This window comes from Aedes albopictus, chromosome 1 (assembly GCF_035046485.1).
Source record: "Aedes albopictus strain Foshan chromosome 1, AalbF5, whole genome shotgun sequence".
In the NCBI taxonomy this organism is placed as follows: domain Eukaryota; kingdom Metazoa; phylum Arthropoda; class Insecta; order Diptera; family Culicidae; genus Aedes; species Aedes albopictus.
In genome coordinates this window covers 80111900-80138486 of record NC_085136.1, presented here as the reverse complement: position 1 = coordinate 80138486, position 26587 = coordinate 80111900, and the positions used below count along the sequence as shown (strand labels likewise).

Below are 26587 nucleotides of genomic sequence, written 5' to 3'. Positions count from 1 at the left end.
AATCTCCTCAAAGATTCCAGAGGAATAACTGCAGGGATTACAGAGGAATATGCACAGCGATTCCAGAAGAGTATTCACAGAGGTTCCAGAGGATTCTCCACAAAGATGCTCGAGGAATCTTCAAGAGATTCCACCGAAATCTTCACAAAGGTTCCACTGTAGTCTCTGCAGGGATTCCATCGTTATTTTCACAGAGATTCCACAGGAAAGTCCACAAAGATTCCACAGCTATATAAGTTCTCTGAACCACTCTGCAGTGTTCTGACGAATATTCCATCCAGCACACATCCATCCTCCGAAGGGACACACGTATCGAATCGAATGTAGTTGTCTACAACAATTTACCCAGAACGAAGAAAAGAAACCGGACCAAGGCAAGCACCAGATAATACGTAATTTATGGTTCCCTTGAAGCCCTGGATGCGCTTCGCTGCCTCGCAGAAGATAGGAGGTATCGTCTTCGACGAAGGTCTTCGACGTCCTCCGCATCCACATGTACATAAATATTGGGTTGCTCAAAATAAATACACTAAATCATCACCTACTAAAGCGAAAAACGGGACGTGGACTAGACCGTGAGGTGATGGAAGGACAAGAAGGGACGGGATAGAAGACGATTCATAAATATTCAGAAAAGCGGACCACGGCTGTTGTTCGTTCATGGTGAGACGCTGGCAAAAATCAATACCCGGTTGGTCGGAGGTTTGCAAGAGACAGACAGATACCGATTCCGGGCACGATTAGAAGGATCATCATCGCCCCCCTAAGCACGCGTCGTCGTCGTTTGGTTTGGTTCGCTTCGGTCGGGGTTCCTTTTTGTTCGGGAAAAATCGATATTTTCTTGGTGGCACAGCGCAGCATGAAAGGATGACGGGCAGGGGGGAATTTGGGGTCGATGGGGAATGTTTAAATTGAGATTTATGAAGATGGTGTCCCGGGTCCTGCGGAATTGCGCGGGGAAGAAGGGTGATGGGGCATTTTGGGAGTAAATTTTGCTTAACGTACAGTTCAATCTCTTCGGAATGGTGACGATGATGGTGGCGATGATGATGATGTGTCCTTTTTGCTGCAGGATACTGTGGGCGGGTTTTGTTCGTATAGAAAAGCATCCGGTTACTGGGTGAGAATGATGCAGCATTTTGAATAGAGATGGTGTATTCTTTCATGTGGCGAGAACTTCATGGGAGAGAGCATTTAAAGGCAATGATTGCTTTATGGAGTTGTAGATCCGATGTCTTTAAAGGACCGTTCGATTTAGTGAAAGGAAATGAGTTCTGACAAATAATGTCAGAACATGTTATAAAATTGAAACCAATTGGAAAGATACGTTCAACGCTGGATGTTTGAAAATGAAGTGTTCGAATTGCAGTCGAAATTTTGACCTCAGGTCCTATCGTTGCGCTCTGCTCGCAACGATCAGTAAAGGATCCAACAGCCTAGTCAATATCTTCCAACTGACTGAAATAACCAAATGTCACCTCAGCGTATCTTAAGGTGGTGCTGCCAAACGAGGGCAAGCTTCACGAGATTATCCTCCCATGGTTTAGAAGGAAAAAGATTAAAAGATTAAGATTAACATCATCCGATTTTTTTTTTTTTAAGTCGCCCTCAATCGATCATAAATTGGTGCAAGTTTATTACACCCAAGTGGCCATGCAATATCCGGAACCATTCCGGAGATATACCGGATTGTGCTGAGGTCAGGAGGTGGGGATAGGTTCTGTTTTGCCAAATGGCTAAAAGTGATTATTTCGTGTGTTATTGTGTTTGAGAGGGCCCCACGGAACCTATTTCAGGTGTTCCGGAGCAGCCATGTCAGTCACAGAGAAACAGATGTAACATTTACAACAATTTATATTAAAAATCATCGTCAATAAATCGTAATCGCCCAATGCTAATCATGCCGTGTTTGGACAAGCCACCACTAGATGGCGGTAGTGAGCAAACGTCAAACTGGAGCAAAAACGATACCAGCGCCGCGACAGGTCAATTGACCAACTACCGAATATTTGAATCAACAAAGTTTGATAAGTCGCACGGCATGTTTTGGTTGCAAATCATGTTGTCACCTCCGTGGAACCTCTGCTAGATATTCCGGGGCTTTCGGGATTGATACAGACTTCTGGGTATCTTTTCTGACTCAGTCATTCGAAATCATGAAGTTTTATATGTCGCACGACATGTTTTGGATAATAACCCGAAGTGTCCCCAATGAGGCCCCCATGGAACCAATCACGGTGATCCGGATGAGTCAACTCATTCAAGTTTGATATTCGTGGTTGTGTTTAATTGTTCGCAATGAAAGTTCTGCTGAAAATCGATGGTTCAAACACAACAACACACGAAATAATCATGTTAAGCCATTTCGGCACCCTTCCTGGCCCCAGCACAATCCGAAATATCTCCGGAAAGGTTCGGGATATTGCATGGCCACTTGGGTGTAATAAACTTGCACCAATTTAGGGCAACTTCAAAAAAATCGGATGAAAATTGACGAAATACCAGCATTTTGAAAATAAGTTGCCGGATGCCGGGTATGTGAAGGTTACGTAGCCGCCATCTGAAATTTGGAGCCGCCATCTTGGATTCTAGGTCGTCATCTTGGAAATTCTAGTTGTCATTCTTGGACTCCAGACATCTTCCCCATATCAAATATACCCATATGTCATGGTTTTAGAGCCTAAAACACCATTAAACAGCCGCCATCTTGAATTTGGAGCCAGCATCTTGAATATTTGGCTGCCATCTCAATTTAGGACAGAAATCATGGAATTTCTGGTTTCCAGTGTTGATTTCCGCATAAAATTCGTCAACCATGCTAAGGGTTATGATAATCGCCGCAGTTCGATGTATCGCATGATGAGGCTTGGTTCAGTTTTATATACGACCGGTTCTACCGGTGCTGGTCCGGATCACTGAAATGGCCATAACTCCAGAACGTTTCAACCGATCCGGACCACTTTCAATAGCAAACAATGTGGTAAAATTCCGATTCGATTCGAGCTAAAATCTGAAAAATCGACCAACGAGAAGTGCTTTTAAAGTGAGTGAACTAATTTTGCGCACAGACATACATACATACACACATACAGACATTATCTTAATTCGTCGAACTGAGATGATTGGTGTCCGGCCATTTGGCCGAATGCCGTTTGGCCGAATGCCGTTTGGCCGAACGCCATTTGGCCGAATGCCATCTGGCCGAATGGTCGTTTGGCCGAAAGCCGTTTGGCCGAATTATGCTCAAAAGAATTCAGAGGAAGTTTTTGACATTCCAACTACCAATATGATCATTAGAAATATTTCCTTCTTTTAATCATAGGCTATTCTTTCTAGTTTTGACATTCAGGGATTAGTTGGCGTTGAGTCTGTCAATATTTTATCAAAGATTTTTCCTTCTTTGAATCATAGGCTGTTCTTTCGAGTTATGTTACGTTTAAGTTTGATTTGGGCCCGTATCACTATTATTTGTTCAAGATAGAATAAAAAAGTTATAAGAAACTATGAAAAACAACACAAATGAGTTCACCATCTCGCTCCGTGCATTTTCGAGCGCTAACGGCCAATTCGAATCACCTCAAGCAATTATACCGACAATCGCTCCAGTCCGACAACCAAACAGCTGTCATTCGTAGTTTGCTTCCCACAGAGCGAACCGCACACACACATTCTCGCTCAAGCCTTGGTCAGCGGGAGGCAAAAAGAAGTCCCGTTGGAGTGAACTGGCAAACGGCTCATTTCGAACCGACCGCCATCGTGAAAAGTGTGTTAAAAAGAACGCGCCGCGGGTGAAAAGTTTTTGGGTCCTACGGAGGTGGGCGCAACGAGAGCATTTAAAAGGAAGGATACCATTTGCCAGCTCAGCAAGGGCGTTCCCGTTAAGATATAGATTGCTCTCCACGTCAAAAGCACGTCCGCGAAAAGGACGCGCCGAGTCGCGCAGAACCACGTGCGCAGATCCATCAGGGAACCGGTGTGGTTAGGCCTGGCTGGGACCACAGGAAGCCGTGCTCCTCAGAGCAGTAGCATCAAGAAAACGGTCGGGGTTCGACGAACCGACGCTTGCTGATCCGGACGGAACAAGGCTCGCTCCACGAGGCGATCGCAACGAGGTTAGGATCGGCGTCCCAAATCAGATCCCATCCGGTGAGTACTACCTGTCTAGCAAGAAGAAGGCCCTCATATTGATTTTCGCCGTTATGCTAGATATCATCGTCCGGAAGCTGTGGCAGCAAAAGTAACACGTTCAGAAAGCGTACTTCCGTGAAGGAAACGGGCCTCCTCGACAGAGTTAGTTCCGTGGACTGAATACTAGGCGGTCAAAAGTCGGCATCCGTTGGCGGAGAGTACGCGGAGACACAAGCGCGTCCAGAAACGAGTCCTTTTGTGCTTTCCAGACAGGGCGACAGCGATCGGAACGGCGGTGTAGGAGAGGACGTTTCTTGGATCGGAGTCGTGACGGGGCGAATGTTCATCGGTGAGTACGACCCCGTTCGGAAAGGCGAAGTATAAGCAAACTAATCTTACATTGCCCTCAGACAAATCACGAGAGCGGTCAGATCTGAGACGCAGTAATCGTCAGTCGGAACACTGCACGATCATCGGCCACTGCCCGCCCGGACCTAGGCGGCGAATCGGCACGAAATCGGTCAATACGGTACCTTCCGGGACGAGATAGGAAGATCCATGGTCGCGTCAGCGTCAACCAAATCAACGCAACGGAAAACCCCTTTTAAGGGTAAGATATCCATTTCCAAGAATGTCGGTCGGAGCAAAACCTAACTTTCCGTACGACAGGGTTTTCTTATTGACTGTCTTTCAGCTTCGACGCAACCGCGACAAACCGAGTTCGTACCTCTGGATCGATCGTCGGATTCGAACGTCCAAAGCAGATTCCGAACCTGGTCGGGCACCGGGGGTCAGCCTGAAATCAGCATGAGCGGACGAGCGACGGATCGTCCCACTGCCGAAGGGGCGCGTAAATTGTCGGGATTCGATGCGGCCAGAAGGTGCTAGTTCCGGTACCGTGAGTACCCTTCATTAGACTTAAGCGAAAATGAATATGTTTAGCACCTAAGAAAGTCAATCAAAGGCCTTTGAGGGTAGGAAGTTTAGGAAGGAGGAGTACAAAGATGTTTGGCAATACAGATTGTTAAAATGAACTACACGTTTTGTGATTTCGTTGGTGTCTTGGCCCTTTAGTGTCTGCTTTGTGTTTCGCTTCGGTAGTTTTCGCTCTGCCCCTACCGGGAAACTTGCAACACTGGCGCCCAACTGAAAATCCACATTTAAACTACCGTTTAGCGATTTTTTGGTTTGTGAGCAAAAGTTTTTGGTTTTTGTGCTTTTTGGTTATCCGGCCTACGATAACCAATATAATTTTAACCCTTACGCATTAAGTTCGAAATAAAAATGGACTTTACCCATTTGACTGATGAAGAAGTAAACTACGAGTTGGCTTTACGCCACGTAGTAAACCTTGGACCCACTACACATAGAGGCAAGGTTCTTCGCCTCAAGGCCTTAATACAAGAAGAGTCCTTGAGAGATAGTAAGCCTACTAGCTCAGACCATGTCATGAGCACACAATCCAACCTAGAGCAATGTGAATCTCAAGTTCACCAGCTGCACATTGGCGCAGAAGCGGCCATCCGCACAGCCGATAGCGTAGCTTTAAACCAAATACGAACACGTCTTTACCACTATCGTGATCGATTACTGTTGATCCGTCCTCCAAACGAACTGCGGGAAACTCACGCAATGCTGTCGGTGCATGTCGACGTACTTCTAAATAAAGTGAACGGGACAAGTGTAGTGAACGGTGTGCCAAGAGGTGAAAGTGTAGTTAGTCAAGCAACGTCAACTGGAGCCATACGAAGGAACAACGGTGGAGAGGAAGGAGCAGTAGGTGGCGAAACGGACGCCACGATTCCAGTGGGCGTCGCTTCCAGGCAAGAAACCACACCACCACCAGTGACGTCTTTCTCCGGTGGACAAGGACGAGGATTGCTGTTCTCTAGTTCATTCCGAGCGCTAGACAACGAAGATGTAGGGGAGACACAGCCTAGACAACGAAACACCTCACCACCGCCTCCCTATCTTCCCCGGGAGCGAGAAATATGGAACCGGCCAGTCCCAGAAGCACAGTCACGAGAAGTTCAGGAGCTGCAAGCGAGAATAGCGGAAATGCAGGAAAGAGAACAGCGGACGCGTGAAGAAAACTATCGAATGCGAGAGGACCTAGAGCGGCTAATCCGGCGAGATCGACCAGCACCGGAACGAGCGGACGATCGCCGAATACAGAAGGCGGTGCACAACTGGCCTTTCAAATTTCGCGGCGAGAAGGACACAACATCACTCAACGTGTTCCTAGATCGCGTGGAGACATTCGCGAGGTCGGAAGGCATGAGCGATGCCACACTCCTGAGTTCGATCAAGCATCTACTCCAGGAGGACGCAATCGACTGGTACTCGCGAGCAACGTCGCAAAACCTGTTGCGCACTTGGGACCAGTTCAAGCGGGAGATCAGAAGGGAATTCCTGCCCAGCGGATACTCCCAAATTCTGCGTCTGGAAGCCAGCTTTCGATTTCAAGGAAGGGAGGAATCCTTTGCGAAGTTCTACCGAGACATCTCAGCGCTTTTCCGCTTCGTCGATCCACCAATTCCAGACGACGAAAAGTTCTTCCTGGTGAAGAAGAACATGAACGAGAACTACGCAGCCATCGTCACAGCAGCGAGGCCTCGTTCACTGGAAGAAATGGTGGAAGTCTGCACCGGATACGACGAAACGAGAATGCTTCTGAACAGGCAGCGCAGGATTCCCATTCCGCACAGCGCGCTTCTTGAACCGAACTTCGCTACGCCAGTAGTAACCAGCAGACCACCACCGATTCAGCATCACCAACAGCCACAGCGGTTCAACAGAGTTCACGCCGTGGATGTAGAAGAAGGCGCATTCGAGCACGAAGCAGCGGAGGAAGGACCAGAAGACAATTGGCAGCACAACATCGACGAGCTGGTGGAGCAAGTCAACGCGTTGAAGTTGAACATTGAGCGGAGATCTGCGAGACCAAGCTTTGCCGCACGCGACGAAAGGCAGACAAGGCCAACGGATAGGTACAACCGGACAGAGGCTGACGTCCTGCGAGCAGCGCGGCAGTACACAAGAGAGGCGCAAACGCCGGCACGGCAGCAGCGGCCGCAAACCGCATCGTACCAGACTCGGCTACCACAACAACAGCAAGAACAGCCGCAAAGAGCACAGGGCTGGCATGCACGACAGGGGATGCCAAGTTCGGATCAGAGCGACAATAACCGAAGAAGCCAACGTCTGCTGCCAGAACCAGCCAGACAACGGGAAGATCGCCAAATACAACAGGAAGAAGCTCCGAACGGCCAACGAATAGCAATGCTTTGCTGGAACTGCGACGAGGAGGGTCACAGATTCATGGACTGTCCGAAGCCGCAAGCCATCCTATTCTGCTACCGTTGTGGAAGGAAAGGCTACTCGCTGCGCAGTTGCTTCACGTGCCGCATGGACGCGGTAAACTACCAAGCGGAGAACCAGCAGTAGAGGGGAGCAGCTCTCCGCAAAATCTCGGAGACCCCTCCGATATCCCGGAATTTCAAAACCTCAACTCGATCATTATCAACCCCGGAAGTGACAATCGACCGCACGCTGTCATATCAGTGCTGGGAAAGGAGTTGACAGCTTTGCTGGACAGTGGAGCGAACTGCTCTCTGCTAGGAGGAAGAAGAGTCGAACTGGCAGAGGAATGCGGATTACAGAAAGGAACCGTCAGCGGCGGAATAAAGACGGCAGACGGCACGAGACACAGCATCGCAAACTTCGTCTATTTACCGATCGTGTACAACAACCGCAACGAAGTTCTTCCAGTGCTGTTGGTGCCTTCGATTCCAGACTGCATCATCCTGGGAATGAACTTCTGGGACAAATTCGGTGTAAAAGCAGTGTGTTGCACACTCGAAGCGAAGCAGGAAGATCAGATCATCGAAGAACAGGAGATGAAGCAGCTCAGTCCGGAACAGCAGAGGCGCCTGGAGCAGGCGATTCAGAAGTTTCCGAAAGCGGTAGATGGAAGATTAGGACGCACGAAGCTGTACGAGCATCGAATCGATGTAGGGAATGCACCACCCCGCAAACAACGGCATTACCCCATGTCGCCGTACGTTCTGCAGGAGGTCAACAGAGAGATCGACCGGATGATTGCGCTGGACGTTATCGAGGAGGCGCAGTTCTCGCCATGGAACAACCCGCTGGTCGCTGTCAAGAAGAAGACTGGGCAGTATCGCGTCTGCTTGGACGCGCGTCACCTCAACTCCGTCATGGTGAACGAGGGATATCCGATTCCCCAGATTGCAGCGATCACCAACAACCTCCGAAGCAGCAAATACATCTCTTCGATCGATCTCAAGGATGCCTTCTGGCAGCTACCACTCCATCCAGGTTCGAGACCACTGACAGCCTTCACCGTTCCATCCAGAGGCCACTTTCAATTCAAGGTGGTGCCTTTCGGGCTGTGCACGGCTAGCCAAGCTCTAGCGCGACTAATGACTCACCTCTTCGCCGATTTGGAGCCACTGGTATTCCATTATCTGGATGACATTATCATCTGCTCTGAAACATTCGAAGAGCACATCGCTCTGCTCGAAGAAGTAGCCCGCCGGCTACGCCAAGCAAATCTCACGATTTCATCGGAGAAGTCCAAGTTCTGCCGGAAAAGCATGAAGTACCTCGGTTACGTAATCGACGAGCAAGGTTGGCGTGTAGACGAAGAGAAGATCCAGGCGATTGTACAGTTCCCGACTCCAACAACACGCAAAGAAGTGCAGCGATTTCTCGGTGTTTGCAACTGGTACCGACGCTTCATCGCCGGTTTCTCGCAGCTAGCAGCTCCGCTAACAAACTTGACGTCAGGCAAGACCAAGTTCCGTTGGAATCCGATAGCTGAAGAAGCGTTCCTCAAGCTAAAAGCAGCTCTGGTTTCGGCACCGGTACTGGCGATGCCGGACTACAGCAAACCGTTCGCCATAGCGTGCGATGCCAGCGACACAGCAATCGGAGCAGTGCTAACGCAGGAGATCAACGGCGAGGAACATCCCATCAGCTACTTCTCGCAGAAGTTGTCAGCATCGGAGAGGAAGTACTCGGTCACGGAGCGGGAGTGCCTCGCAGTGATCCGAGCGATCGAGAAGTTTAGAGGCTACGTGGAAGGAATCCGATTCATTGTCCACTGTGACCATGCAGCTCTCAGCTACCTGAAGTCGATGAAGAACCCGACGGCTTTGATGAGCCGGTGGCTGTTGCGTCTGAACGCGTTTGATTTCGAGATCCGGTACAGGAAGGGTTCCATCAACGTTGTTCCAGATGCTCTCTCGAGGACGGTAGCAGAAGCAGTCTTCACGGTAGACCAAGTCCTGGATCCGTGGTACAGGAAGCTGGTGGACAGAGTAAAGAGCGAAGGAGATAAGTTCCCGGACTTCCGCATAGCAAACGACACGCTATTCAAGAACTGCCGTTGCAAGGACGAAGTGGGAGCAGTTTACCACAAGTGGAAGCAAGTCGTTCCGAAAGAAGAGAGGTTCCAGCTAATCCGAAGATTCCACGACGAACCGGCAGCAGCGCATCTTGGTTTCTACAAGACCTGGCACAAGCTACAAGCCCACTACTACTGGCCACAGATGCAACAGGAGATTCACGATTACGTTATGAACTGTGCGACCTGCAAAGCGTGCAAGGCACCGGGGAAAAGAATGATGCCGCAAATGGGAAACCCGAAGCCGGCGAAGACTCCTTGGGAGATGATATCGGTAGACTTTGTCGGTCCGCTCACACGTTCCAAGCGAGGAAACACAGTGCTGCTGGTAGTAGTCGACTGGGTCAGCAAATACGTAATTGTCAAGCCGATGCGCGCAGCAGATTCGCAGAAGATGGTGGAGTTCCTGGAAGAAGAAGTTTGTCTGAAGTTCTCTCGGCCGCGGCTGATACTGTCCGATAACGGGAAGCAGTTCGAATCAATGGTCTTCAAATCCTGGCTAGCGAAACACAAGATCGGCCACATGAAGACAGCGTTCTACTGTCCGCAGGTCAATAACGCCGAACGCGTCAACCGCGTCGTAGTAACCTGCATCCGGGCATTGTTGGACGGCGATCATCGAGAGTGGGACGAAAAGCTACCGGCGATCACGGCGGCGATAAACGCTGCTCGACACGAGGCGACGGGCGTCAGTCCACACGAAGCCAACTTCGGACGGAATCTGTTGTTGCACACGGATCTGTACACGCAGCAGGAACTCAACACGCCAGAAGACCCAAAGGTAGCGCAGGACCTGCGACTCTCGGCGATTCGTCGAATCCAGAAGCTAATCATCGAGCGGATCAAGAACAGCCACCAGCGGGCGAAGCAGCGATACAACCTTCGCACAAGATCAGTAGCGTTCAAAGTCGGAGACCTGGTTTGGCGGCGATCGTTCGTACTCTCCTCGAAGGCGGACCAAATCAACAGCAAGCTCGAGCCGAAATTCGTTCCGGCCATCGTCAAGGAGGTCATCGGGACGAACCTGTACGTGTTAGAAGATGTTCTAAGCGGCAAGAAGGGAAGATACCACGCGAAGGACATCAAGGCGGACTAAACGAAAGTATGCAAGCTATGCAAACAGGCGGTGCCTGTCAACGACGAAGCGAACGCTGAAAAAACACCATATTTGGGCATAATTACAGCGAACAGGAGGGCAGAGAAGTTCCAACCGAATTCTGCACTTCCGTGACACCGATTTGACGACTACATCTACTGGAATCTTCGTTCCCAGCAGCGAGATTCCGGGCTGTTCAAGCTATGTACACAGGCGGTGCCTATCAACCACGGAGCAGCCAAGCTATCAAAACACCAATCACTGGGAGATTTGACCACGAGAGCTGAGGAAGAGAAGCCGTCGCAATACTGCTCCACCACAGCAACACCGATTGTGAGTCGACAGCTAGGATTTCCGTACAGCCGTACGAGGTTCCACAATGTTAAAGCTATGTCCGCAGGCTATGCCTGTCAACCATGAGTACCACGCTCCAAAAATACGTAACAAACGGGAAAATGGTAGAAAGTCAGGTGTGATGAGCAATTACTTCTTTACGACTACCTCTCCACCTCGACAAATCAGCCAGCTTTGTTGTAGACCACGATCTTCGTCGGAAGCACTGAACGATTTGCGATTCCATCACCCGATCCGTCAGAAGGCCGAACAGTAGCAAGTGGAGAATCAACATGCGGTACCCAAACACTTCCATCGCGCCAGGAAGTGTACCGTGAGCCGTTCGCCAAGCGAGAGAAATGGCACCCTGTGATTCTGGAAACGGAACGCAGGTTTCTCGTCAAGGCACCAGATGTATTCTCTGATAGGAGGAGTGGAGACCCGGAGATCGACGACCAAACATCGGTTCGGCGCGGAGTCGAAGCTTACGGCCACTATCAGGCGCAGGGAGACAGCAACTGGAGAGCTTTGGGAGAGCAGGAGGATGTAGCAAGAAGCCTACAGCGGGCGCGGGAAATTGGAACCCTGAAAACAGCAGCGAGTAAGGAGGCTCCAAATACCAGGACGAAGACACGCCAAACATCAGGACGAATCGACAGCCTACTGAAGGCGAGGGAGACTGGGACCCTGAAAACAGTAGTGAGTAGGGAGGCTCCAGATACCAGTACAGAGAGCACAGCAGTCATCAGCCTACGGCGGGCGAGGGAGATTGGGACCCTGAAAACAGCAGTGAGTAGGGAGGCTCCAAATACCAGGACGAAGATGCGCAGCAACCAACAGCCTACAGCGGGCGAGGGAGACTGGGACCCTGAAAACAGCAGTGAGTAGGGAGGCTCCAGATACCAGTACAGAGAGCACAGCAGTCATCAGCCTACAGCGGGCAAGGGAGATTGGAACCCCGAAAACCATCGTTGAGTAGGGAGGCTCCAAATACCAGAACACAGAGCACAGCCAGCACTAGCCTACAGCGGGCAAGGGAGATTGGGACCCTGAAAACAGCAGTGAGTAGGGAGGCTCCAAATACCAGGACGAAGAATGCGGAAACGAACAGCCTACAGCGGGCGAGGGAGATTGGGACCCTGAAAACAGTAGTGAGTAGGGAGGCTCCAAATACCACCACGAAGAGCGCAGCATACAGCCTACAGCGGGCGAGGGAGACTGGGACCCTGAAAACCGTTGTGAGTAGGGAGGCTCCAGATACCAAACGATCCAGACAACGAGTGAAGCGCAACAACACCCCGAGGAACCCTCACACCGAAACACACCAAATGGTCATGCCGTTAGCCGATCGAGACAAATCGAGCCCATCATCAAGAATTCGACCATCCTCACTAACACAGAGCTATGAGCGGCACCACTACGAAGGAAGAGAACACGATCTCGGCAATCCAAGCACATCCACGACTGGATGGTGCACACGTACCCTCAAGTGTTTCCAGTCAATTCGAATGCGTGGCCAAGGGTTAAAGATCTGGGGGTCGTCATGAAATCTTCATCCCAAAAGTAACGCGACCAGGGGCGCGGTAAAACCCTATTTCCCGGGCTCATGACGATTTAGATTAGTAAATGTTTCTTTTCTCAGAACATGCACAAACCAAAACAAACCAATTTTGTCCTTGTAGATAGTCTGTAAATATAGCTTCTTAATGTTTTGTGTGCGATTAAGCCTATTTTAGTCAATACAATAGGCTAGAATCCGATTTGAATGTTTTGCCGTAGGATTCGTGGAAGCTGGACAAGGACATTGGTCAGAGACGATTTGAGAGGTCGAAGATTTTGCCAGGCGCAGCTGGCGTGAAGTTTAGTTTAGCATTAAGATTATGCAGTTTGGAGGTTAGAGAAGATTTGGCAAGCGACCAAGGCTTGCGTATGAGTTTGATTTTAGTTGAGGAAACAATGTAACTTGAGGTCTGCTCAAGAGTTAGGCTGACCGACTTGTCTCTGACCATCATCCTAGGAGGATGAGTAAGATTTTGTGAATTTTTCATAAATCGCTTGATCATCGATTTATGAAAAATTCTTCCGCTACGGTAGAGTTGTGTTACGTTTAAGTTTGATTTGGGCCCGTATCACTATTATTTGTTCAAGATAGAATAAAAAAGTTATAAGAAACTATGAAAAACAACACAAATGAGTTCACCATCTCGCTCCGTGCATTTTCGAGCGCTAACGGCCAATTCGAATCACCTCAAGCAATTATACCGACAATCGCTCCAGTCCGACAACCAAACAGCTGTCATTCGTAGTTTGCTTCCCACAGAGCGAACCGCACACACACATTCTCGCTCAAGCCTTGGTCAGCGGGAGGCAAAAAGAAGTCCCGTTGGAGTGAACTGGCAAACGGCTCATTTCGAACCGACCGCCATCGTGAAAAGTGTGTTAAAAAGAACGCGCCGCGGGTGAAAAGTTTTTGGGTCCTACGGAGGTGGGCGCAACGAGAGCATTTAAAAGGAAGGATACCATTTGCCAGCTCAGCAAGGGCGTTCCCGTTAAGATATAGATTGCTCTCCACGTCAAAAGCACGTCCGCGAAAAGGACGCGCCGAGTCGCGCAGAACCACGTGCGCAGATCCATCAGGGAACCGGTGTGGTTAGGCCTGGCTGGGACCACAGGAAGCCGTGCTCCTCAGAGCAGTAGCATCAAGAAAACGGTCGGGGTTCGACGAACCGACGCTTGCTGATCCGGACGGAACAAGGCTCGCTCCACGAGGCGATCGCAACGAGGTTAGGATCGGCGTCCCAAATCAGATCCCATCCGGTGAGTACTACCTGTCTAGCAAGAAGAAGGCCCTCATATTGATTTTCGCCGTTATGCTAGATATCATCGTCCGGAAGCTGTGGCAGCAAAAGTAACACGTTCAGAAAGCGTACTTCCGTGAAGGAAACGGGCCTCCTCGACAGAGTTAGTTCCGTGGACTGAATACTAGGCGGTCAAAAGTCGGCATCCGTTGGCGGAGAGTACGCGGAGACACAAGCGCGTCCAGAAACGAGTCCTTTTGTGCTTTCCAGACAGGGCGACAGCGATCGGAACGGCGGTGTAGGAGAGGACGTTTCTTGGATCGGAGTCGTGACGGGGCGAATGTTCATCGGTGAGTACGACCCCGTTCGGAAAGGCGAAGTATAAGCAAACTAATCTTACATTGCCCTCAGACAAATCACGAGAGCGGTCAGATCTGAGACGCAGTAATCGTCAGTCGGAACACTGCACGATCATCGGCCACTGCCCGCCCGGACCTAGGCGGCGAATCGGCACGAAATCGGTCAATACGGTACCTTCCGGGACGAGATAGGAAGATCCATGGTCGCGTCAGCGTCAACCAAATCAACGCAACGGAAAACCCCTTTTAAGGGTAAGATATCCATTTCCAAGAATGTCGGTCGGAGCAAAACCTAACTTTCCGTACGACAGGGTTTTCTTATTGACTGTCTTTCAGCTTCGACGCAACCGCGACAAACCGAGTTCGTACCTCTGGATCGATCGTCGGATTCGAACGTCCAAAGCAGATTCCGAACCTGGTCGGGCACCGGGGGTCAGCCTGAAATCAGCATGAGCGGACGAGCGACGGATCGTCCCACTGCCGAAGGGGCGCGTAAATTGTCGGGATTCGATGCGGCCAGAAGGTGCTAGTTCCGGTACCGTGAGTACCCTTCATTAGACTTAAGCGAAAATGAATATGTTTAGCACCTAAGAAAGTCAATCAAAGGCCTTTGAGGGTAGGAAGTTTAGGAAGGAGGAGTACAAAGATGTTTGGCAATACAGATTGTTAAAATGAACTACACGTTTTGTGATTTCGTTGGTGTCTTGGCCCTTTAGTGTCTGCTTTGTGTTTCGCTTCGGTAGTTTTCGCTCTGCCCCTACCGGGAAACTTGCAACAGTTATACTGATGCGAGGAATAGTGACATGGTCACTTAAGTTCATCATTTATTTTCGGCCAAACGGCATTCGGCCAAATGGCATTCGGCCAAATGACCCTTTCGGCCAAATGGCGTTCGGCCAAACGGCATTCGGCCAAATGGCGTTCGGCCAAATGACCCGGAACCGAGATGATTGGTGTATGTGACTTGACCCTTCAAGCCTTCTGTCAAAAATTTGTTTTTTGAGTGAACATATAGCCTTTCAGTACACTTTGGTGTACGAGAAAGGCAAAAAACCCATGAAACACCTTGAAAATTCCTCAAAAGGTCACTGGGACTCCCCGGAATGTCTTGAAACACCCATGAAACTCCTCTAATTCCTTTGAAAAGCACCAGAAATTCCTTGGAAGGCCTATACTTTATTATTTTCCAATATGCGGCGGTTTGATTACAATGTAGTTTGAAAATGACTCCATTCCATTGCCTGACGACGATTGAAGGTCGATTCACCTTATTGCGCGGAACTACATATACCGGCCAACAAGGTTTCGTGTCCCGTTTTACATCGCGAAACTATAACAACAGCCGGCCCCGGTAACCTTCACTTCAGGCCCGCGCTAAAGTGCAAAAATTTACGATATTTACCTCCGTCTGCTGTAATTCAAACGCTAAATTGCACCCCGCTCGTCGGTACGGTTCGAGATTAGATAAAGATGAAACTATAACCATCGCGTCGCCGTCGTCGTTAGCTGTTGCCGTGTGGTGTGGAATGCAATATGAATAGTTGCATCGTACAGCGCAAGGGTTGTTTGTGTGCTGCGATTTTAGTTATATGACCTAGAAACTAGATAAGCACAAATAGTGTGCACTGCCTGGCTGTACTCAAAAACATCCGTCCGTCCGCTCTGACTGCGGATGACAAGCACCAGCGTTCTCGAAGTGCAGCAGCAGCAACACTTTTTGTGATTAACAACCGTTTAATCAGCCCTCGGGGCTGTGTTTGCTTACACTGCGCGCTGGGCAAACATTATGTGGTGCACTTGCCATGCAGAGGCTGGCCAAGCCCAGCCAGCGCTGCGTCTCGGTTGACTCGACCAGGGAGACAGCTGATTGATTACCGTGTCGCACGGAATTCATCTACGTCGGGGATAGGGAACAGTGCACTGTCACATCAATATACATTAAGTTTCGATTTCATCACCAGTCAAACTGATTTCGGTGGATAATCTGTCTCGTCTGTTTCTTATCCCTCTTCCCGAGAATGGTAGTGAGATAGGACAGGACGAGTCGAAGAGGGTAACTTTTGGGGTAACATGTGGGCAGTGCATCTTAAATTATGCGCTCTGCTGGTAGCGATGTTCAGTGAACCTGATTTGGTTGTGGCTATGTTTGGTGTGCCTTAAAGTACGAAATCAGAATTCAACTCAATTTCAAAACGATTTTCAAAATAAGTATCTCAATGTTTTCGGTGTTACGTATACTTTCAGAATAAGCTCTCGGTTAGTAAACTTTGTTCGGAAACTTTACGGAAGCAACATCAAGTCAATTTGTACCATGTTTAGTTTTGTCATCAGATGATGTCCCAAATTCATATTTTTTTCTCATAAGTTATCCTTTGATCAGATTTTACGCATGAAAAGCTATACCACGAATGCTGAAGAGTGAGAAGTGAGCATTGTAGAATGTTTAATGAGAAGTTTGAGTACACGTTGAAGAGCGCAGAGTCTCGGGCAGTGAGGAGTGACAATTGAGAAGTGCTGAGTGATAAGTGAGAAGATTAGCATAATAAGTGAAGAGTGAGCCGTGAATAAAAAGGAGTATGTAGTGAGGAGTGTGAAGTAGTGAAAAGTGTGAGGCGGTGAGGACCGGAGAATGAGTAGTGACTGTGAGTAGTAGGAGTGATTATAAAGTGCGGAGTAAGAATTAAGCAGTGAGGAATGAACAGTAAGAAGCGTGAAGCAGTGAGAAGCGTACAGTGAAAAATTGAGTTCGAAGTGAACTGTTAGAAATGAAGGAGTGGGAAATAAGCAACGAAGACTGAGTTAAAATGAGCGAGCAGTGAGGAGTATGGAGAAAGAATTAGGCAGTGAAGGTTGAGCAACGAGGAAAAGTGACAAGTGAGTGGTGAGGAGCGATAAGTAAAAAGTGAGAAGTGAACTGTAAGAAATGGGCAGTGAAAAGTGAAGTCTGATGAGTGTGACGAAGCAGATAAAAGCATTGGGAAGATTATTCATTGTATACAAAAAATCAACCTGGAGCGAAGTGTAAAGTGAGAGAAATGAGCAGTGACGAATCAGAAGTGAGTAGTAAGCAATGAGGAATAAGAACTGAAAAAAAGAGCAAAGAGTGCGAAGCATTAAGGAGTGAAATGTAAGAAGTGCGAAGTTTATGAGTTACCATGTGCACGTACTCCTTCTTCGGCAATTCATTCGACATATTTTTTGGATGTCATTCGGCATTTTCAATAATGTCTTTCCTTCTGCAAATTTCTCTGGCAACTCTTCGAGAAGAATTTTGTTGCCAATTCCTTTAATAAATGATTAAGTAATTCCTGCGGAATTTTCTTATTCGTTTCCTTTGATTTTTCGGCATTTCATCCTTTATTATTTCCTTCGGCAATTTACAGTAATGCAGCTAGGATTTCCCAGGGAAATTTCCTTTTGGTTTCTTTTTAAGGCTCCGTCAGCAAATTCATTGACAAATTCTCTGACTATGTCTTTGAAATTTCCTTCGGCAATACTTTGAAAGTTTCTTTGACAGCTGCTTTTGAAATTTTTCAAAATTTATTTCGGCCATTTTTTTGGGAATTATTTTGGAAGATTTTTTCCTCGGTTATTTCTTCGGTAACCCTTTTGGAAACTTCTTCGGCAATTTTTTCGTGAATTATCTTGTAAGTTCTCTTTGGATTTTTTTTTTACAAGCTTTTAAATTTATAAATCAAAATTTAGAAATTTCTTCGTAGAAGAAAAAAAACGGGAAATTTCAACTATTTAAGGAATTCTAAAAGTATCTACCTGTCGAATGAATTTCGTAAAGAATTACCGAAACAATAATCAAAGAATGCAGTGGACCCATCATATGGAAAGTAATGAAGATAATCTTAAATAAAACCCTATGGGGACTGGTGCTCCTTAATTTATCTTTATCAAATCTTCCATTTTTCAGCTCAAACTGCCAAACTGGTATGAAATGTATCGGAAATTATTTGAAAACGATCAAAATGATCTATCTTCCATCATGGCTGGTCTCTTCATTTCAGATTTTCCATCAAATTTTCAGAATATATTTAAACTTTAGAACAGCCTGAAGAAATTTGGAAAATGTTTAGGATTTAGGATTTAGGACAAAAAAGCTAGGGTAAATGCTCCCTTAGTGGAGGTACCAATAGTAGAGGTAGTGGCAATTTATCACTATTTAGGCCAAAAAGTTTGCATATAACATTTTCAATAGATGTATTATACTTGCTTAATGACATTAATTCAGTTTTGTTTTGAAAATTTGTCGAAAAACCTATTTTAAACATTTTTTTACTTGAATTGTTTGCTCCTTGGTACCTATAGTGGTGGGTCCTATTCAATGGAATGCGCCACTAAAGGAACCAATGTTAAATTTTACCACCATTATAGGAACCATGTCCCTATAGTTGGTGAAAGCGATTGATTAGAGAAATTTGAAATCAACGATGGTTTTACATTTATTTTAGCAAATTTTAGTGAATTACTACCGATTAACGTTTTCAGATTTTTTATTTTGTGTGGTATAATCAATTTTATTCAATTATTTTACTACAAGTAGCCACTAATAGCTCCACTATTGGTACATTTACCCTATGCTTTCAGAATACATTCTTTGTTGGTAAACTTTGTTCGGAAACTCTATGAAAACAACATCAAGTCAATTTGTTCCATGCTCAGTTGTATCATCAAAAGTTGTCCCATGTTCATTTTGGCGTGATAAGTAAAGAGTAAGCTGTGATTGGTGAGGGTGACCAGTGAATAATAAGAAGTATGACGTGAGGGGTGTGAGGAGTGAGCAGTGAAGAGTAAAGAGTGAGCAGTGAAGAGCTATAAGTGAGAAATGAGCAGTGAAGAGTTCGAGGCGAACTGTAAGGAATATGCAGTGAAGGAGTAAGAAGTGACAAATGAGCAATAGGACACGTTCGGTGTAGTACTAGAATTGTAGTATGTAATAAGCTGAATTTTTGTATGGTGAGAAGGTGAATTCTCCGTTTCTGCAATGATGTGGCGCAAAAAGCGTGGGTATTACGATTCTTTGCCTAATTTGATGCTGTTTGAGCAAAGCTTTGAATGACTGTGTTGTTTAAGTTGCAAGAAATCGAGAAAACAGCAACAAAGTTATCCGAAGTTTTACTCAAACTGTATCAAATTAGGTAAGGTATCATAATACTCACGCTTTTAGCATCATTTCATTGCACAAATGGAGAATTCACCTTCTCGTCATACAAACATTTTGCTCATTACTACAATTCTAGTACACTGTGCTGTACTGTACCGAACGTGTCCTATTAAGAGTAAGATATGATTGGCGAGCAGTGAGGAGTGCGTGAAAGTAATGAGTGAGAAAAGAGAAGTGTGGAGTGATAATTGAGCAGTGAATATTGAGCAACGAGGAGTGTAGAAAAGTAAGATGTGAATCGTGAGAAGCGATCTGTAAGAAATGGGCAGTAAAAAGTGAAGTGTGAGGAGTGAGATGAAGTGAGGAGTGAGAAGTGAGGAATGAAGAGTGAACAGTGAAGAAAGAGGGATGAGGAGTGAGAGAACAGAGAAGACACGGAGTGGCCAAAATGTTTGGGATAAGCAACTTTTTTTCTCTCACAAAAAAATTCTACAAGCTCTAACTTTTTTCTCAAATTTTGACTGTTCGTCAACTGTTTAACCCTAAAAGGGATACCTGGGGTCCATTGGACCCCAGGCGCCTTTCAGAGCTCGTCTTTGATGGAACATACTCAGCGAAGTGGCGAAACTGAGGCCATGAAGGTATCCCTTTTAGGGTTAAATGTGCATCGTTGGTATAAATTTGGTCTTGGTTGGTAAATCTTTCGCGAAGCTAGTACCGCTTTAGTAAAACTCTGTTTTTTAAAACTAATTTTTGAACTGAATATTGGTGAAACTAGTGAAACAAATATAATGAAACCTGTAGCATTTATTAACACTATATTGATGATGAGCATACAACAGGTTGACAAAGAGTCAAAATTTGAGAACTCTTGATGCACTCTATGCTGAATTTTTTTGTGAGAGAGAAACATGTGACCTATCCCAAACATATTGGGACTTCCCCTATGTGCTCAATCAATCTAAAAGTGTGATAGAATTTCACCTTTCGTAAATGAAGATTGAGTATTGGTATCTTTTGCAAAGTTACCGAGACACATATTGTTGGACAGTTTTTTGAACAAATTATTACCTTATTTGCTCAATTTAAAGAGTTATGTGTTATTTTATTGTGGACAATCTGTTGAAATTGTTTTTTTATAACTTTTCCATTTTTTGTTTTTTTTTTTTGTATTATATAAAGGTGTTCTCTGTGATGAAATAAATTTCCTTCAACTTTTATTTTTTTGGAATAACGCTTCTAGTGGAACAAAGCCTGCATCCCAACTGGAGAAATCCCAAAAAGATTACCTGGTGGAGTCCTTGAAGAAATCCCTGAAGGAATCTCGGGTGGAATTTCGGGAAAAAAATCATGGAGTGATATTTAAACTCCTCCTGAAAATATTGCTGGAATTCCTCATGCAAAGCATCCTTCAGTGATTCCTGTAGATATTTCTTCAAAATTTCCGGCAGGAATTTCTACAAGGATTCCTGTAGATTTGTTTCTTCGAATTTATTCAGTAATTCCAGTGATCCATTTGAAAATTTTCAGGAATTCTTACAGGAATGCTACTGGTATTCATTCAATTTTTGGTGATATGCACCAGGAAGTCTTGCTGTGATTTATCAGGAAATTCCCCATTGAGAATCATCCAGTGATACTTGAAGGACTCCTAAGAGCAATTACTACTGAAGAAATCCCAGCTAAAATTGTTTGAGAAATTCCAACAAGAATTCCTGAAGAAATCTTAGTAGGAATATCTGAATCCTAACAGAAATTTCTGATCCTATTCCGAGAAAAATTCCAACGAGAGGAATCACTGGGGGAATCACTGGACGGATTTGTATAGGAATACTTGGAAAAACCTCTGGAGCAGTCTCAGCAAGAATTTCCCATCAGTCATTTGTGGAGAAATTTCAAGAGAATTTTCTCAACGATTACTCCAGGAATACCTCTTGGAGTTTATCCGAAAATTCATCTGGGATTACATCTAAAAATTCTTACTGGGATTTCTTCAATTATTCTTGATAGGATTCATCCAGGAATAGCTGCTGTAGCTTCACCTGGATTCCTTCATAAATTCACTAAGAGTTTGTTCAGGGGTTCCATCAGAATTCCTCTGAAGAACCTTCTATAAATTTCTCCGTATTCTTTCCGGAGATCCTCTTCAGATTACTTTGAAAATTTCCGATAAAGTTTGTCGCGAAATGCTGTTAGGATTTCTCCAGGCATTCGTGATGAGAATCCTCCAAGATGTTTTGCTAAGATTTTAAAAGCAACTTCTGCTTGAAATCCTCCTGGTAGATTCGTTAGAGCAAAACTGCCGAAATACTATCTGGAAATTCTTGGGAAACCTTAAGAAGAAAGCTTGGAGGAATCCTGGCAAGATTCATGAATCAATCCCAGTAAGAATTTCTGGAGGTATTCAAAGGGGAATTTGTATATATAGGGATCATATACGAATCCTTAAAGAAATCCCTATAGGAATCACAGAGGAACCCAGATACTGTACAAACGTTTCTCCAACTATTTTCAATCAGCTCCTAAACATCTAATTTTCGTGATTTTATTCAACCTTTAGCTGATTTGAGGTTTATTGGAAGGCTGATTTAAGGCTTAATATACGCTTAATCAGTTTTCAATCAGTGCAATAAAATAAAAACACTTTCGTGAGCCTAATTTTACCATTAGCTGCGTCTATTTCCAGAGAGATGTTTAGGAATGTATGAATTAATCTGTGAGAAAACTGGGAATTGAACTCGAACCTCCTGATTTATAGTCACTCACTTGAGCACCTACACCACACACTCTCGTATACATATCCTCGAAAACAAGAGCATTACTTGTTGCGTCTGAATATAAGTTGAACATAAGTTGAGCTAAGTCTGTATTGGGGCTCAAGAAGCGATGTGGATTTCACGAAAACATGCTTGGGTCAGCTGTCGAAAAATATTTTATTAAAGGTTGAACAACAGATGATTAATTCTGCATGCTGGTGTATGTTTCGAAACTGGTTACCCAGATGAATAATATTCTATTCAAATTGATATTCAGCCATCTATGTGTTGCTGATTAGAGAGGTTGAAGAAGCCATACTTCAGACCAATATTCAGCTATCATTGTGTTCAGCCGCTGACACCATTAACCAGCTATTGTTCAGCTAATACTCTCACTGATCAGCATTCATTGTTACTTGGGAAATTTCTGATGGAAACCTTAGAGAAATCCTTTGAGGAATCCCAGCAGAAATTTTTAGCAGATCCCCATCAGGCATTCCTGAGGGAATCAGATGGTTTATTCTCAAGATTTCTACAGCAACTCTCTAGGAATACCTCTAGGGAGGCCTGCTGGAATTTCTCCGAAAATTCCGCTTGGGAACCCTCTTCAAGTTCTTCCAGAAGTACCAGGTATGACTCTTTCAGCGGTTTCTTCAAGGTTCTTCTTTGAGTTGCTTTTCGTATTCCAGCTATTACTGCTGGGTTTCCCTTACAAAAACCTACTGGAATTTCTTCGAGAATGCTTACTGTGTTTTGTTTTTAAGGATAGGAATTCCAGCAGCAGTCTTGGAGCAATCTCAGTAGTAGCTCCTGGAATGATCTCACGAGGATTCCCAGAAGGAATAGTTACTACATTTCTTGATAAAACCACGAATGAATTACAGTAGGAATTTCTGGAGGAATCCCAGCAAGAATTTCTAAATTAATGGAGGAAGAGAAGAGGAGAGGAGATTCTCAATTGGAATTCCTGTAGAAATCCTTGGAAACATTTCTGAACATCAGGAAGTATCCTTGAAGAAATGACTGGAGGAACTATTGCGGAAATTCTTGGAAAAATCACAGGGAGGTTTCCACTGCAGACATTCTCGGAGAAATCCATGGACAAATTACAGGAGGAATACCTGCAGGACCTTGAAGAAGACTCCCTATAGGAATCCCAGGAGGAATCTTTGAAAGTATTTCTTCAACAATCCCAGCAGGAATTTCAAGAGAATCCCATCAGGCATTACTGGAAGCAGTTTTAGATTTATATTAGGAGAAATGCTCTTGGAATTCTTTCAAAAATGCTGGATGCGATTCCTTTTGAGTCCAAACATTCTTGTTGTTCAAGAGGCTTCTGCAAGAATTCCTTCAAATATCCTTCCTGTGATTCCTGCAAAGATTCCTCTGGAATCTTCTATAAGGATTCCTGTAGCAATTCCTCTTGGGATTCTCCTAGAGTTTTCTTCAAAGATTTCTTTGGGAATTTCTATTTAACATATATTCCTACTAGGATTTCTCTAGGAATTCATGCTGGGGATTCTGAAGCATTTGCATCTGGAATTTCTTCAGTAGTTGTTGTTGGGAATTCTCTCAAAATTCCAGGAGGGTTCCCAGCAGGAACTGCCTGAGGAAACCCAGCGAAACTTTCTGGTGTGCTCTATCAGAAATTTCTGAATGAATACCAGTGGTAATCCAGGAGCAAAACCAGCGAGAATTCCTAAAGGAATCTCATGGTGATTTCAAACAAGAATTACTAGGAACATACTGGAAAAACTTGTAACAAGAAGGCACGAAATGTTGCTAATTGACAAATTGAGAGATGAAATTTGTGTAAAAATACCACGTTCTGGTGGGATTCGAACCCACAACTCCGTATACGCTAGACCGGCGCTTTAACCAACTAAGCCACAGAACAGGTAATGATTCTGCGGAATAGAAAGCCAACCTGACTCCGAAGCCACACCGTGAACACTTCTTTTTCACAAACCCATCTCTCTTTTGGCTTAGATGCCAACACTAGACTTAGTTGTGCCCGTTCATACCGCTCTTTCTCGTGTTTATCAAGGAGAATGAGAGAGAAAAAAAGAAAAGTCTGGCTACCGTTAGTGGCTGTAACAGCATGAGGCATTCTAGCAATAATTTCTGTAGCAATTCTAGGTTCCGTCCAGAAATTTCTCCAGAATTTCTCGACGATGTCGTGTAGAAATTTCCAAAGAAACACTTGAACGAATTCCCGAAGAAATACTTTGAGATTTTATTTGAAAAAATATTGGAGAAATTCCCAAAGGAATTCCAGGAGGAAATTTCGGAGGAAGTCTTGGAGGATATTCTGAAGGAATTGTCAGCAATGATTGTAGCAATGATTTTCATTCATAATCCCTCGTCCGAATATCTATATGTCACTTCGAAAATGTTAATGTCATCCTACAATGTCCATGTGTCGCCCTCGCCCAGCATCAGCGCCGGAAAACTGCGCACTTGCTTCCATAATCCAATAATAATTAACCGATTTTTATCCTCACCTCCATCACCATCTGTCCCATCCACCACCGATATCAGCCGACGACGATGATGATGATGTAATCGCATTGTGTTATCACAATTAAACAAATTACACCGACATAATAGCGCTCAATTAGATCACGATTTCGTTCGGTTTTCGACGACGAGAAGAAACATAAAGTGCACCCTCTCTCTCTGCATACTTTCCATAGTTTCAGCCGGAGCAGAACCCGGAGGCATCGAATTACACTCGAAAGTCACCCTTCTCGAAGCGCAGATATGAGGAACAACAGTTTCCTGCCTCGCACGATATGCCTGCGTAACATTCAGAAAGGGTCCGTCTGGCAGAGGAAAACGAGGGATTAACAAAAAACGTCACGTAAAATGCTACATTGCAGTATCCGCATCATCATCCAGAGGCTTCATCATGATTCGTCGGAGGGAAACAGGGGAAAAAGTTTTCGGTTTTTCCTGAAAACAAATTGCTCATTTTTGTCTTCATACCTCGTCGCGCCGGTTACCTTGCCACGAAACTGAAATTTGTTTATTTATGATTATCTTCGGAGGAAAACGATAGGTGCTGCATAGCATATAGGGTAACTATACTGATTAACGTCACAAGTAGTTGTCTGGAACTCAGAATGTACCTTCAGAGATTTTTTTGTAAAATTACTTCAAGAATTTTTTGAGAAATACTTTCAGATTTCAAAGATTGTTTCCAAAAAAAATCAGTTCGGCTCTACCCCATATGGTATAATGCCATTTGGCATAAAGTCCATTTGGCATAATGGCCATTTGGCATAAAGTCCATTTAGCATAATGGCCATTTGACATAATGGCAATTTGACATAACAAGGATTATGCACATTCTTACCAAGAAGGTTGTTCTTCGTATTGCCAAATGCCAAATGGCATTATGTCAAATTGAAGTTATGCCAAATAAACGTTTTGCCAAATGGGGTAGAGCCGCTCACTTCTATCACATTTGCCACCATTGCAATGCAAATTGTTTCTGTGATAATGATAGAAGTGAGTGGCACTACCCCATTTGACATATGTAATGCCATTTGGCATAAAGACCATTTGGCAAAACAACCATTTGACATTTGGCAATTGGTTATTTGGCATAATACGAAGATCAATTTTCTTGGTAAGAATGTGCATACCTTTTATTTTGGTTTTATGGTGGTTCTAAGAACCACTTATAGTCTATTTGATTAAAAAATGTTACTTGGGAATGTCACCTGAAATTCATGACATTTGACAGCACTGACTGTGATGATCATCATTATCAGTATCATCACAATGATTATCATCATAATCTATTTCCAAGATTTGAATAGGGAACCTGCCTGTTCATAATTGTTTCACCTACCCTACTGAGCTAACGCTTCCAGACAGAGTGTCTCTTTGTCTGGAGAACTCCTCGTCTCGGGCCAGAGTCATTCCAAGTAGAGAACGAAGCTCAACTTCGCCACAGAGAGGGTGATCAATTAGCCGTGAAGGAAAACAGAAAGAAAAAAGAGAAAGTGAGGAGGATCTTGTGACGGCGCGTTGCACCTCTCGCCCTTCTTTTTTCTTCTTTAGGTTCCTGGGTTCTGAAGTGGTGTGGTGGCCCACACAACAATCGCGCTCCAGACCAGATTGAGCGTGACCAAAGTGACACTCCCCCCGTGCGTCCGCGCTTTCTCGCTGGCTGATGCGTTCCAACGTGGGACAAGGCAGTGAAACGCAACAGCTGGTATATGCAAAATATATTGCGCTCTTATGACAGGTTTATTGAGATTAATCGGGCCGGGGATGCGCTCCGGAGGGTTTCGTGGCGGAGATGTTTGAAGGATGGAGGTTTCGTATTTTGGACTCTTGACTATTTGAAATTGAAAGAAACGAGTATTTATATTACAATAATCTTCCGAGAATAGCTCCAGAAATTTCTCTGAGAATTCCCCCAGGAGATCCTTCAGAAATTTCTTTCAGAGTTCGTCTAAAAAGTCCACTCAGAATTCGTTAAGGAATTCGTTCAAGAAGTCCTCCAAGAATTTTTCTACGGAAATCTCTGGAATCCCAACTAACATTTTTGCTGTATAAA

The 26587-nt window shown here is 45.2% G+C and overlaps 2 protein-coding genes across 5 annotated transcripts in view; one reads left to right on the top strand and one right to left on the bottom strand.

Moving 5' to 3' along the window:
* LOC109421987 (pituitary homeobox homolog Ptx1) overlaps positions 1 to 26587 on the bottom strand; it is a 208281-nt gene that overhangs the window by 102379 nt on the left and 79315 nt on the right. The window lies entirely within an intron of this gene.
* Positions 55 to 7581, top strand: LOC109432734 (uncharacterized). 4 transcript variants are annotated; one of them, XM_062844901.1, is made up of 2 exons: positions 55 to 4146; positions 4207 to 7581. In XM_062844901.1, exon 2 carries the CDS (start codon positions 5413 to 5415, stop codon positions 7573 to 7575), a length of 2163 nt encoding a protein of 720 aa, XP_062700885.1. In that variant the 5' UTR covers positions 55 to 4146; positions 4207 to 5412; the 3' UTR covers positions 7576 to 7581. The 4 variants fall into 4 exon arrangements, with proteins under 4 accessions (XP_062700885.1, XP_062700884.1, XP_062700883.1 ...); XM_062844900.1 differs by having other exon boundaries at positions 55 to 4477; positions 4539 to 7581; XM_062844899.1 differs by having other exon boundaries at positions 55 to 4738; positions 4823 to 7581.

Bases quoted from the DNA above. Each gene is read 5' to 3' on its own strand.
- LOC109432734 (XM_062844901.1), top strand. From the start codon at position 5,413: ATGGACTTTACCCATTTGACTGATGAAGAAGTAAACTACGAGTTGGCT.